Source organism: Mobula hypostoma, chromosome 18, assembly GCF_963921235.1.
Source record: "Mobula hypostoma chromosome 18, sMobHyp1.1, whole genome shotgun sequence".
In the NCBI taxonomy this organism is placed as follows: domain Eukaryota; kingdom Metazoa; phylum Chordata; class Chondrichthyes; order Myliobatiformes; family Myliobatidae; genus Mobula; species Mobula hypostoma.
Window position 1 is genome coordinate 67,410,664 of NC_086114.1, and position 12,247 is coordinate 67,422,910.

General features: G+C 50.9%; 1 protein-coding gene across 3 annotated transcripts in view; it reads left to right on the top strand.

The window, feature by feature from the left end:
• LOC134358613 (leucine-rich repeat and immunoglobulin-like domain-containing nogo receptor-interacting protein 1) overlaps positions 1–7,819 on the top strand; it is a 452,689-nt gene extending 444,870 nt beyond the window's left edge. For all 3 annotated transcript variants that reach the window (XM_063071052.1, XM_063071054.1, XM_063071053.1), the window contains one exon: positions 1,595–7,819. In XM_063071052.1, coding sequence (XP_062927122.1) covers positions 1,605–3,446 — 1,842 coding nt within the window. In that variant the 5' untranslated portion in view covers positions 1,595–1,604 and the 3' untranslated portion in view covers positions 3,447–7,819. The remainder of the gene's footprint in view (positions 1–1,594) is intronic.
• The last annotated feature ends 4,428 nt before the right edge of the window (positions 7,820–12,247 follow it).

Consider the following 12,247-nt stretch of genomic DNA (forward strand, 5'->3'; position numbering starts at 1 on the left):
TCTCTGTCTCTTAAATGTTGTTCCCGTACCTGTCTCCAAAGCTTCATATGGCTGTTTGTCCTATACACGGATTGTGAAAAATACAGACAGGATTGCTTGTTCTGTATATGGACTGTATAAGGACTGTATACAGATTGCTTGTTCTGGATATGGACTGTGAAGGATATGGACTGTATATAGATTACTCGTTCTATATACAGACTCTGAAGAAATTGTCATCAGGTTCATTTTAAACCTTTCTCCCCTCACCTTGACTCCATTTCCCTGGGGTAACAAGACTGTGTGTTCACGCTATCTATGCCTCCAATGATGTTATAATTTTATACACCTTTATAAGGTTAATTCTCTGTCTCCTACTTACTAAAGCATAAAGCCCTAGGCTGCTCAACTTCTCCCTTTCATTCAATCCCTTCAGTCCTGGCTGTATCCTCATAAATCATCTGCTGTTTTTCCAATTTAATTACAGCTTTCCTATAAAAGTAACCAGAATTGTACACTGTACTACAAATGTGGCCCTACCAAAGTCTTGTATGACACCAACGTAACATCCCAACTTCTGAACTCAATGTCCTGACTGATGAAGACCAGTGAACCAAATGTCTTCGTCTAACTTTGTTGTTGCTTTGAGTGAAATATCTGCTTGTACTCATTGGGTCCTGTTCGACAACATTCTCCAGCATCTCACCATTCGCTGTCAAGCCCCACCATTTGTTGGGTTTGATTTCCCAAAATGCAACTTTGGATATCCGAATTAAACATTATTTGCCAACCCTTGGCCCATTTTCTTGAGTGATTAAGATCACCCTGTAATTTTTGATAACCTTCTTTACTGCCTACATACCACCTCATTTAGTATTATCAGCAAACTTACTAACCATGTTCACATCGGAACTGTTTACATAAATAATAACCAACAAAGGCCTGTGCATCAACCCTCCATAGCGTGTCACTAGTCACAGAACTCCAGTCTGAAAAATAACCAACAATAACCCTCAGATTCAGATCTTCCTTCCATCCAGCTCATAGAAACATAGAAAACCTACAGCACAATACAGGCCCTTTGGCCCACAAACCTCTGCCAAACATGTCCTTACCTTAGAAATTACCTCGGGTTACCCATAGCCCTCTACTTTTCTAAGGGCCATGAAACTATCCAGGAGTCTCTTAAAAGACCCTATCAATTAATCGAATTAGTTAGTGTCGCCTGGACCCATGTGATCTAATTTTCCACACTCGCCTACTATGTAGGACCTTATCAAAGGCTTTGCTAAAGTCCAAGTAGATGATGTAGACTGCTCTATCTTTATCTGCCCTCTTGGCTACCCTATCGAAAATCTCTGAGAGGCTTGTTGGAGAGATTTCCCACACACATATCGACTACCCGTAATTAGATGCTCAAATGTTGACAGACCCTGCCTGCTCAGAATCCCCTCCAGAGACGTCCCCACAACAGATTTCAGACTCACTTGCCTGTGGTTTCCTGGCAGGTCTCCCTGTCCCCGCTTCTCCCCATTCATAAGTCCTCAGGGTTAATTCTGTCCGCACTAGGGTCTGTCCTCTGACTAACCAGCCGTGTCTTTCTGTGCCCCCGCAGGTGAGGGACGATGGTGGTTGCAGGGACCGGCGTGCAGAGTCCTGGCCTGCCTCCCTGGCCGCCCATCCTTCTGCTGGTCCTCGGAGCGGTGCTATCGGGCCACGCCAGCGGCTGCCCGGCTCGCTGCGATTGTTCAGCGCAGGAGAGATCCGTGGTGTGCCACCGGAAGCGTTTCATCTCCGTTCCAGAGGGGATCCCGACCGAAACCCGGCTGTTGGACCTGAGCAAGAACCGGATCAAGACGCTGAACCAGGATGAGTTCTCCGCCTACCCGCTGCTAGAGGAGCTGGAATTGAACGAAAACATTATCTCCACGGTGGAGCCCGGCGCCTTCAGCAACCTCTTCAACCTGCGGTCATTGGGCCTGAGGAGCAATAGGCTAAAGCTGATCCCCCTCGGTGTCTTCACCGGCCTCAACAACCTCACACAGCTGGACATCAGCGAGAACAAGATCGTCATCCTGCTTGACTACATGTTCCAGGATCTGTACAACCTCAAGTCGCTGGAGGTGGGCGACAACGACCTGGTCTACATCTCGCACCGCGCCTTCAACGGCCTCCACAGCCTAGAGCAGCTGACACTGGAGAAGTGCAACCTGACCACCGTGCCCACCGAGGCACTGAGCCACCTGCATGGCCTGATCGAGCTCCGGCTTCGCTTCCTCAATATCAACGCCATCCAGAACTACTCCTTCCGTCGGCTGTACCGTCTCAAGGTGCTGGAGGTATCCCACTGGCCCTACCTGGACACGCTGGCGCCCAACTGCCTGTACGGGTTGAATCTCACCTCCCTCACCATCAGTAGTTGTAACCTGAGTTCCATGCCGTACCTGGCCATCCGACACCTGGTCTACCTGAAGTTCTTCAACCTCTCCTTCAACCCCATCACCACCATCCACGGCCACATGATGCAGGAGCTGCTGCGGTTGCAGGAAATTCACCTGGCGGGCGGCAGGCTCACCACCCTAGAGCCGTACGCCTTCCGAGGCCTGAGTCACCTGCGGGTGCTCAACGTCTCCTCCAACTACCTGAGCACGCTGGAGGAGAGCGTCTTCCACTCCGTGGGCAACCTGGAGACGCTAATCATGGACAGGAACCCGCTGGCCTGTGACTGCCGCCTCCTCTGGGTATTCAGGCGCCGTTGGCGACTCAACTTTAACCGGCAGCAGCCGGCCTGTGCCTCGCCCGAGATGGTGCAGGGCAAGGAGTTCAAGGACTTCCCGGACGTGCTGTTGCCCAACTACTTCACGTGCCGGCGTGCGCGCATCCGCGACAAGACGCCGCAGCGGGTGCAGGTGGACGAAGGGCACACCGTGCACTTCCAGTGCCGGGCGGATGGCGATCCTCCGCCCGTCATCATGTGGGTGTCGCCCAGGAAGCGGCAGATCTCAGCGCGCAGCAGCGGCAGGCTGACCGTCTTCCCGGACGGCACGCTGGAGGTGCGCTACGCCCAGCTTCAGGACAATGGCACATACCAGTGCCTGGCCATGAACGCGGGCGGCAACGACACGGTCACCGCCAGCCTGCACGTCCGCGGCTATGCGCCCGACTGGGGCCAGGCGCCCAATAAGAGTTTGGCGTTCATCACCAACCAGCCGAACGGCAGCAGCGCCAACAGCACCCGCGCCTCCGTGCCTTTCCCCTTCGACATCAAGACTCTGATCATCGCCACCACCATGGGCTTCATCTCCTTCCTGGGGGTGGTCCTGTTCTGTCTGGTGCTCCTGTTTCTCTGGAGCAGGGGCAAGGGTAACACCAAGCACAACATCGAGATTGAGTACGTGCCTCGCAAATCGGACGCGGGCGTGGGCACTGCGGACGCACCACGCAAATTCAACATGAAGATGATTTAAGCGATCAGCCACGTACTCTTTTCATCAATACGTTTGGTGATCACTGATTTTTGAAGAAGTATTTAGTTCGTGGGAATGCGAGGAGCGCGTCGACGCGTCGTTTTTATTTTCTATGTGAAGGTGTGGAAGTATTTCAAAAGAAGGAGGGTGAGCACTTCCCGTCGCCTTTTCCCAGTCATGGGGCGGCTCACTATCCCGGGAGTTCTCTGCCCCACCGGCCACTCAGCTCCAGACCAGCCACCTGCCGGTGCCCCTGTGCCGGGGAGCTACCGCACCCCACCTAGAAACGGTTTCCGCCTCAGCAGGCAGCCATCCTCACACCGACTGATCCGACACAGGGCGCTGTACTGACAGCAGGAACCGAGGGAGGGGTCCGCAGGAACAGGGAGGAGGAGGAGGTGAACACAAAACATAGAACAACGCGTAGAGCATAGGATAAACACACAAGGTTCTGCAGATGCTGGAAATCTAGCTCAACACACAGAGAAATGCTGGAGGAAGTCAGCAAGTCTCGCAGCATGGAAAGGACTATGAAGGGTCTCAGCATGTGACTGTTTATTCCTCTCCATGGATGCTGCCTGTCCGGCCGATTTCCTCCAGCAGTTTGTATGTGCTGCACAGAAGATAGAGTATTTTAGGGTGCATAGCAGCTTACACTGCCAGCTGTCTGTAAAGAGTTTGTACGTTCTCCCCGTGACCACGTGGGTTTCCTCCGGGTGCTCCGGTTTCCTCCTACAATCCAAAGACGTATCGGGTAGTAGGTTAATTGGTCACACGTGTGTAATTGGACGGCGAAGGCACGTTGGGGCGGAAGGGCGTGTTACCGTGTTAAATCTCTGAATGAAAAAAGCAACGGGACACTAATTACTCCATAACCGTGTTCTGTCATGTATATTTTTATTTAGAGATACAGCACAGTAATAGGCTATTCGGCCCACCATATCTATGCCATGTAACCCCACTATATCCATCCATACTCTGCCTGTCCGTGTATCTGTCTAAAGCTGCCTGCACCCCCTTCTACTGGCCGTGCATTCCAGGAACGCACCGCCCTCTTGTAAAACTCCTTTAAATTCCTCCCATTCTCCTTAAAATTATGCCCTTCAGTATTTGACATTTGCACCTTGGGAGAAGGATCAGACTTTGCCTGTCCTGTCTATTCTTATAATTGTATAAATTTCTCTCGAGTCACCCCTCAGCCTCCGCTTCCCTGGAAGAAAGAACCCACGTCTGATCAACCTCCCCTCCAGGTTAATAATCCCCCCTAATCCAGGCAGCGTCCTGATGAACCTCTTGTGGACACTCTCCAAATCCTCCACTTCCTTCTTGTGATACATACACTGACCAGAACAGCACACCATACTGCAAAGGGACAAACTAACCAGGGTAGAGAGACCAGAGACACAAGGGACGGCAGGTGCTAGACAGGGATAGCTGGAGACTAGAGACACAAGGGACAGAAGGTGCGAGACAGGGGTAGGTGGAGACCAGAGACACAAGGGACAGAAGGTGCGAGACAGGGGTAGCTGGAGATCAGAGACACAGGGGATGGCAGGTACTAGACCAGGGTAGTTAGAAACCAGAGACACAAGGGACGGCAGGTGCTAGACAGGGGTAGCTGGAGACCAGAGACACAGGGGACGGCAGGTGCTAGAATCTGGAAGTCAAAACCAAACAGTTAGGGAAACTCACAAACACGAGAGATTCTGCAGATGCTGGAAATCCAGAGTAACATAGCAGGTCAGGCAGCGTCTATGGAGTGGAATAAGCAGTCGATGTTTTGGGCTGAGACCCTTTTATCTGGACTGGGAAGGAAAGGGGAAGGTAAGAAGGTGCAGTGCGGTGGGGGGGAGGGGAACAGGACAGGCTAGAGGGTGATGGGTGAAGCCAGGAGGGGGAATGAGTAAAAAGCTGGCAGGTGATAACTTCAAAAGGTAAAGGATTGGAGAAGAAGGAACCGGATAGGAGGAACCAGCAGGTCAGGCAATGTCTGTGAAATGGACCGTCAAAGTTTTGGTTAGAGCCCCTTCTGCTGGACTGGAATTAGAGCAATGTTACTTTCTTTCTCAGGATGTGTTGGGAGCGGAGTTCACAGCTGATCCTCATGGCCCTTGAGCTAAATCCAATGCTGAATGTCACTCCTGACCGACGGGCAACCCCTCCTGAGGGTCATTCCTGAGTCCATGGGTAAACCAGTAATTCCTCCACCTCCAACTCAGGCTGACTTGGCTAAATTCCAGGATTAATAAAATAACGGAATTCTAATGCCATGTCTTCCTTTTCGGTTTGGACCATGTTTCTCTGGATTCGGCAACCAAGCCTTGGGATTGCCACCCTGTGAACCATAGCGGGTCACCATGGTTACCACTCGAATAACAGTACGAGGACCACTATTGTGACCACTCTGGTAATAGTACCAAGTGTCACTGTGGTTACCAACAACAACCTGTTGGAGGAACTCAGCAGATACAACGACGTAACACCATAAGACATCGGAGCAGAATCAGGCCATTTGGTCCATCGAGTCTGCTCCTCTATTCTATCATAGCTGATTTATTATTCCTTCTCCTGCCTTCTTCCAGTAATATTTGACACCCTGATTAATCAAGAACCTATGTACTTTAAATATACCCAATGACTTGGCCTCCACAGCCGCCTGTGGCAACAAATTCCACAGATTTACCATCCTCTGGCTAATGAAACTCCTTCTCATCCCAATTCTAAATGGACGCCCCTCTATTGTGACGCTGTGCCCTCCGGTCCTAGACTGTAGGAAATATCCTCTCCATCCACTCTATCAATATTACACATGTTGCAATAAGATCCCCAGTCATTCTTCTAATCTCCAGTGAGTACAGGCCCAGTGCCGTCAAATGGTCCTCATACATTAACCTTTTCACTCCCGGAATCATTCTCATGAACCTCCACTGGACCTTCTCCAATTTCAGCACATCTTTTCTTAGAGAGAAGAGGAAAGTGAATCTGTAGAGGAAAAGAAATGTTCGACCATCTCTTTCCTCTCACAGACGCCTACCGACCACCTGAGTCCCTGGCACTGCTCCAGATTCCAGCAACTGCCGTACACCCCACCCTGTGTTCCCATTGTCACCTGCGCAGTTATGGTGTCAGTTACCATGGTTACCAGTCATTTATTTTCAGTTGTTCTGACATTTATTAGTTTCAAATTATCTGGAAGAGTTACTGACTGGATTCCAGAAGCTTCCACCCACCAGGTACTAGAACGCTTTCCGATTGGAGAGGTGACTAGTGACCAGGGGTCGTCGCTGGCCAGACTTCACCAGGGTGAGGTGCTGCAGGGTACCCTTTGGTGAGTTAGGATCTGAAGCGCCATACTCTGGTCTTTGAGTAGTGGACGAGATTCCCTATGGAGTTTCCTCCCATCATAGACCTCCCCACCCATTGAAACCCCTCTCCTTCCTACAATCAGTGGACACCCCAATATTTTTATCCTGCGGGAAGAATTGGTGAGACTCTGAACTATTGGGGAGTGCACAACAGAGGCAGGCCGCAGCATGCCTATCTACCGTTAAACCTACAAGAAATGTGTTATCCTGTGCACAGGTGAGGTTCGGGTACACAGTGGAAACCTCACAACACTATCACAGGCATAGATGGCAACACGGAATATAAATCAGAATCAGGTTTATTGTCACTGAGTTATTTGGCGTGAAGTTTATTGTTTTGCGGCTGAATTACAGGCAAAGACATAAAAGCATGATAAGTTGCGGTTCAGAAATCTGATGGCGGAGGGGAGGAAGCCGTTCCTTACTCAGAGAGTGTGGATGCTCTGTGATGGTAATAATCAGAAGAGGACACGGTACATTATACATTATGCATTAACTATACAAGACAGTGAAGAGAGCCCCAGAACTGAACTCAAGGAATCTTCACTTAGCATCTCCTCCCTAACCCGGGGAGGACGGAGTAACTAAAAGTCCGGAATATCAGGCACGGAGCAGGCTGTCTCTACGTCATTCTCATGGTCCACATCCTACACCAGCACGCCGTCCCCCGTACGAGTATCATCGAGCTCAGGACTCCAACCAGTCAGAACCTTACATTTTCAGAACTTACCTCGGCTGCACTGGGTGTCAGTAACTGGCCAGCTCCCTAGCCATCACCCCAACAGCTATACTGAGCTGGTCAGTGGGGCCTGGTGGGTAGAAAGCCCATGAGGCTGGGCAAGGGCAGAAGGAGATGCTCACCCTTTCTCTCGAGCTGTAAATATTACTAGGCGACATTTTTATCAGAATATTCTGAGCACAAAGCCTGGGCTTGGGGAGGGTGGGAAGGCAAAACAGGTGACAAGGAAATCCCCTGTATCTGAAGAGGGAGTGACGCCATCGCGTTTGTGTAAGAACAGTATAAATATATATATATATATGGAATTTTCTTTCCTTCACTGAACTTCCATGCTGTTTTTCTATTAAACAAGAAAAGCTGAGGTTTTCTGGTGTTTTCTGTAAGTCTGATTTCTGACTGGTCAGAGACATATCCACAAACAGACATGCTCCCTGACGTGTCCCGGATCAAGTGAAATTTTCCACTGAAGATGTTTCTCCAAAACCCTCTTACCGTTTATTAATAAAGGCACAATGCAGGTTTTGTATTCAATGTTGTCAGCTCCTGGCACTCATGTCTCATTGGACTCTGAGCTCCAGCCTCCTTACCCCTCCAACTCCAGCCTACAACGCCTCCAACTCCCACCTCAATATCCATCGAACTCCAGCCTAGATATTCCTCCAACTCCAGCCTACAATGCCTCCAACTCCAGCCTTAGTATTCCTCCAACTCCAGCCTTAATATCTCTCCAACTCCAGCCTCAATATCCTTCCAACTCCCACCTCCGTCCCCTTCAACTCCAGCCTGTGACGCCTCCAACTCCCGCCTCTAGTCCTTCCATCTACAGCCTACAGCCCCTCCAACTCCAGCCTTATTATACCCACACCTCCAGCCTCTATACCCCTCCAACTCCAGCCTCAATATCTCTCTAACCCCAGCCTCCAAAACCTCCAACTCCCACCTCAATTCCCTCTACCTCCAACCTATGACCCCTCCAACTCCAGGCTCCATATTCTTCCAGATCCAGCCTCAAGATCCTTTAAATGCATGCTCCATACCGCTCTAACTCCAGCCTCCATTCCCTCCAATTCCAGTGTCAGTATCCATCCAACTTGCTTCAATATCTCTTCAACTCCATCCTCCGTACACCTCTAACTCCAGTGTCTGTACCCATCCAACCCCAGCCTATGACCACCCCAACTTACGCCTCCGTCCCCTCCAATTCCGGCTTCTGACCCTTCCAGCTCAAGACTTAGTATCCCTCCACCACCAGCCTCAATATCCCGCCAACTCCAGACTACAACCCCTCCACCTCTAGCCTCAATATCCCTCCATCTCCAGCCACAATATCCTCCATCTCCACCCAATATGCCTGCAGCTCCAACGTCAATATCCCTACATATTCAACCTCAACATCCCTCCAACTCCTCTGTACCCTTCTAACTCCAGCCTATGAGCCCTCCAACTCCCGTCTTCAGTCCCCTTAACTCCAGCTTCCAACCCCAAATACATCCTCAATATCTTTACAAATCCATACTTCAACCCTCCAAGTTCAGCCTCAGTATCCCCCATCTCCAGCGTGAATATCCCTCCACTCCAGCTTCAATATCCCTATAACTGCAGCCTGAGTGCTGCTCCAACTCTAGACTCCGACCCCTGCAACACCAGTCTGAATATCTGTCCAAGTCCAGCCTCTGTACCCATCCAAATCCAACCCCTCATCACAATATCACCCCACAACTCCAGGCTCCACCTTCCCCCAGTTAGGGCCTCAATATCCCTCCAGCCCCAGCCACAATGACCCCCATCTCCACCCTCAGAATGCCTGCAACCTCAATATCCCTACACCTCCAGCCTCAATATCCCTCCAATTCCAGCGTTCGACCCCTGCAACTCTAGCCTCAGTATCCCTCCAACCAGCTTCAATATCCCTCTAAATCCAATCTGCGACTCCTCCAACTCCAACCTGAATATCCCTCCAACTCCAGCCTCTGTACCCTTCCAAATCCACCAACTCAAAGCTCCATATCCCCCAACTCCAACCTCAATATGTCTCCAACACCAGCTTCAAATTCTCTCCAGCTCCAGCCTCAATATCCCCTATCTCCACCCTCAGTATGCCTACAGCTTCACCCTTACTATTCTTCCAACTCCAGCCTACGATGCCTCCAACTCCCACGTTAATATCCATCAAACGCTATCCTCAATATCCCTCCAAATCCAGCCTCCAACCCATATATCCCTCCAACTCCATCCTACGATCTCTTCAATTCCCCCCTCTGTCCCCCTTCAACCCTGGCCAATGAGGCCTCCAACACCAGCCTCAATATCTCTCCAAATCCAGCCTGTGTGCCCCTCCACCTCCAGCCTCCGACCCTCCAATTCCAGCCTCACACCTTCAACCTCCAGATAATATCCCTCCAACTCCAGCCTTCGACACTTACATCTGCAGCCTCAGTATCCCTCCAACTCCAGCCTCAATATCCTCCAGATCCATCCTCTAACTCAAGTCTCTGTACCCCTCTTACTCCAGCCTGCAACACCTCCAGCACCAGTCTGAATATCCCTCCACTCCCAATCTCAGTAGACTTCCAATTCCAGCCTCAATATCACTCCAACACCAGCCTACAACTCTCCAACCCCCGCCTATGCCCTGCTCCAACGCCATCCTGTGATGCCTCCAACTCCCACCTCAATATCTCTCTAACTCCAGCCTCGATATCCCTCCACCTCCAGTCTCGATATCACTGCATTGCCAGCCTCAATATGCCTCCAACTCCAGCCTCAGTATCCTTCAAACTTTAACCTCAGTAACCTTCATTCAAGGCTTACTGTCCCTCCGACTCCAGCCTATAACCCTCCAACTCCCGCCTATATCCCACCCCAACTTCATCCTACGATGCCTCCAAATCCTGCTTCAGTATCCCTCAAACCCCAGCGTCAAAATCCCTCCACCTTCAGCCTCAATATCCTTCCAACTCCAGACTCAATAGCCCCCTATCTCCAGCCTCAATATGCCTGCAGTTCAACCTCAATATCCCTCTAACTCCAGCGTTCAACCAAACTCCAACCTGAATATCCCTCCAACTTCAGCTTATGACCCCTCTAACTCCAGCCTCAATATCCCTCCAGCCCCATCCTCAATATCCCCCATCTCCAGCCTTATTATGCCTCCAAATTCAGCCTCTGATCCCTCCAATTCCAGTCTCAGTTCCCTCCATCTCCATTCTCTCTCCAACTCCAGCCTTCAACTCCTCCACTTCCAGCCTGAGTATCCCGCCAAATCTAGCCTTTGACACCTCCATCTCCAGCCTCAGTGTCCCTCCAATTACAGCCTCAATATCTTCCAGATCCATCCTCCTTACCCTTTCAACTCCAGACTCCGAAACCTCCAACAGCAGCTCCATATCCCCCGAGCCTCAGTAACCCTCCAACTCCAGCCCCAGTACCCCTCCAATTACAGAATCAGTACCCCTCCAACTCCAGCTTCCAACCCCTCCAACTTGTCTCAACTCGCCTCAATATCCCTTCACCCCCAGCCTCAATATCCCTTCAGTTCCAGTCTCCATCACCTTCTAGCTCCAGCCTTCTTACCCTCCCCGCACTCCAGCCTCTGAACCCTTCTAATCAACCTAAGTATCCTTCCAACTCCAGCCTCCATCCCCCTCCAACTCCTGCCTCCATCCCCCTCCAACTCCCGGCTCCACATCCCCCCAACTCGAGCCTTAATATGCGTCCAACTCCAACCTCAATTTCCTGCCACCCCAGCCTCATTAACCCTCTAACGACAGCCTCTGTACCCCTGCAAATACAGCTTCAATACCATTCCATCTCCAGCCACAGACTCACCCAACTCCAGCCTCAATATCCCTCCAACTCCAGCCTCAGTATCTCTCAAACTCCAGCCTCCATCCAAATTCAACATCCACCCTTCCAATTCCAGTCTCAATATCCCCCCAACTCCAGCCTCACCCCTCCAACTCCCGCCAACGTCTATTCCAACTCCATCCTACAGCACCTCCAAATCCCGCCTCAATATCCCTCGAACTCCAGCCTCAGTCTCCTCCATCCACCCTCCGTACCCCTAAGGCTCCAGTCTCTGAATCCCTCCAACTCCAGGCTCCATAACTCCCAACTCCAGCCTCAAGATTCCCCATCTCCAGCATCAACATCAATCACTCTCCAACAACAGCCTCAAAATCCCTCCAAATACAGCACCACACACGAACTCCAGTCTCAATAACCCTCCATCTCCAAACTGAATATCCCTCCGACTCCAACCTACACCCTTGCAAATCCTGCCTACGTCCCCTTCCAACTCCGTGCTACGACGTCTCCAATTACAGTCTCAATATCCCTCCAGCTCTAGCCTTCGACAGCTCCAACTCTAGACTCAATATTCCACCACCTCCGCCTCAATATCCCTCTAACTCCAGCTTCCATGCCCCTGTAACTACAGCCTCAATGTCCTTACAACTCCAGTCACCAATCCCTCCATATCCTCCAAATCCATCCTTTATACCCCTCTATCTCCAGCCTCTGTACCCCAACAACTCCAGACTCCATCCCGCTCCGTCCACCCTCAACATCCCCCCAACTCCAGCCACAATTCCTCCAGCTCCTGCCTCAATATCCTAAATATCCATCATCTGCACCCCTCCAGCTCCAGCCTCAATATCCCTCCAACCCAAGTCTCTGACCCCTCCAAATCCTACCTG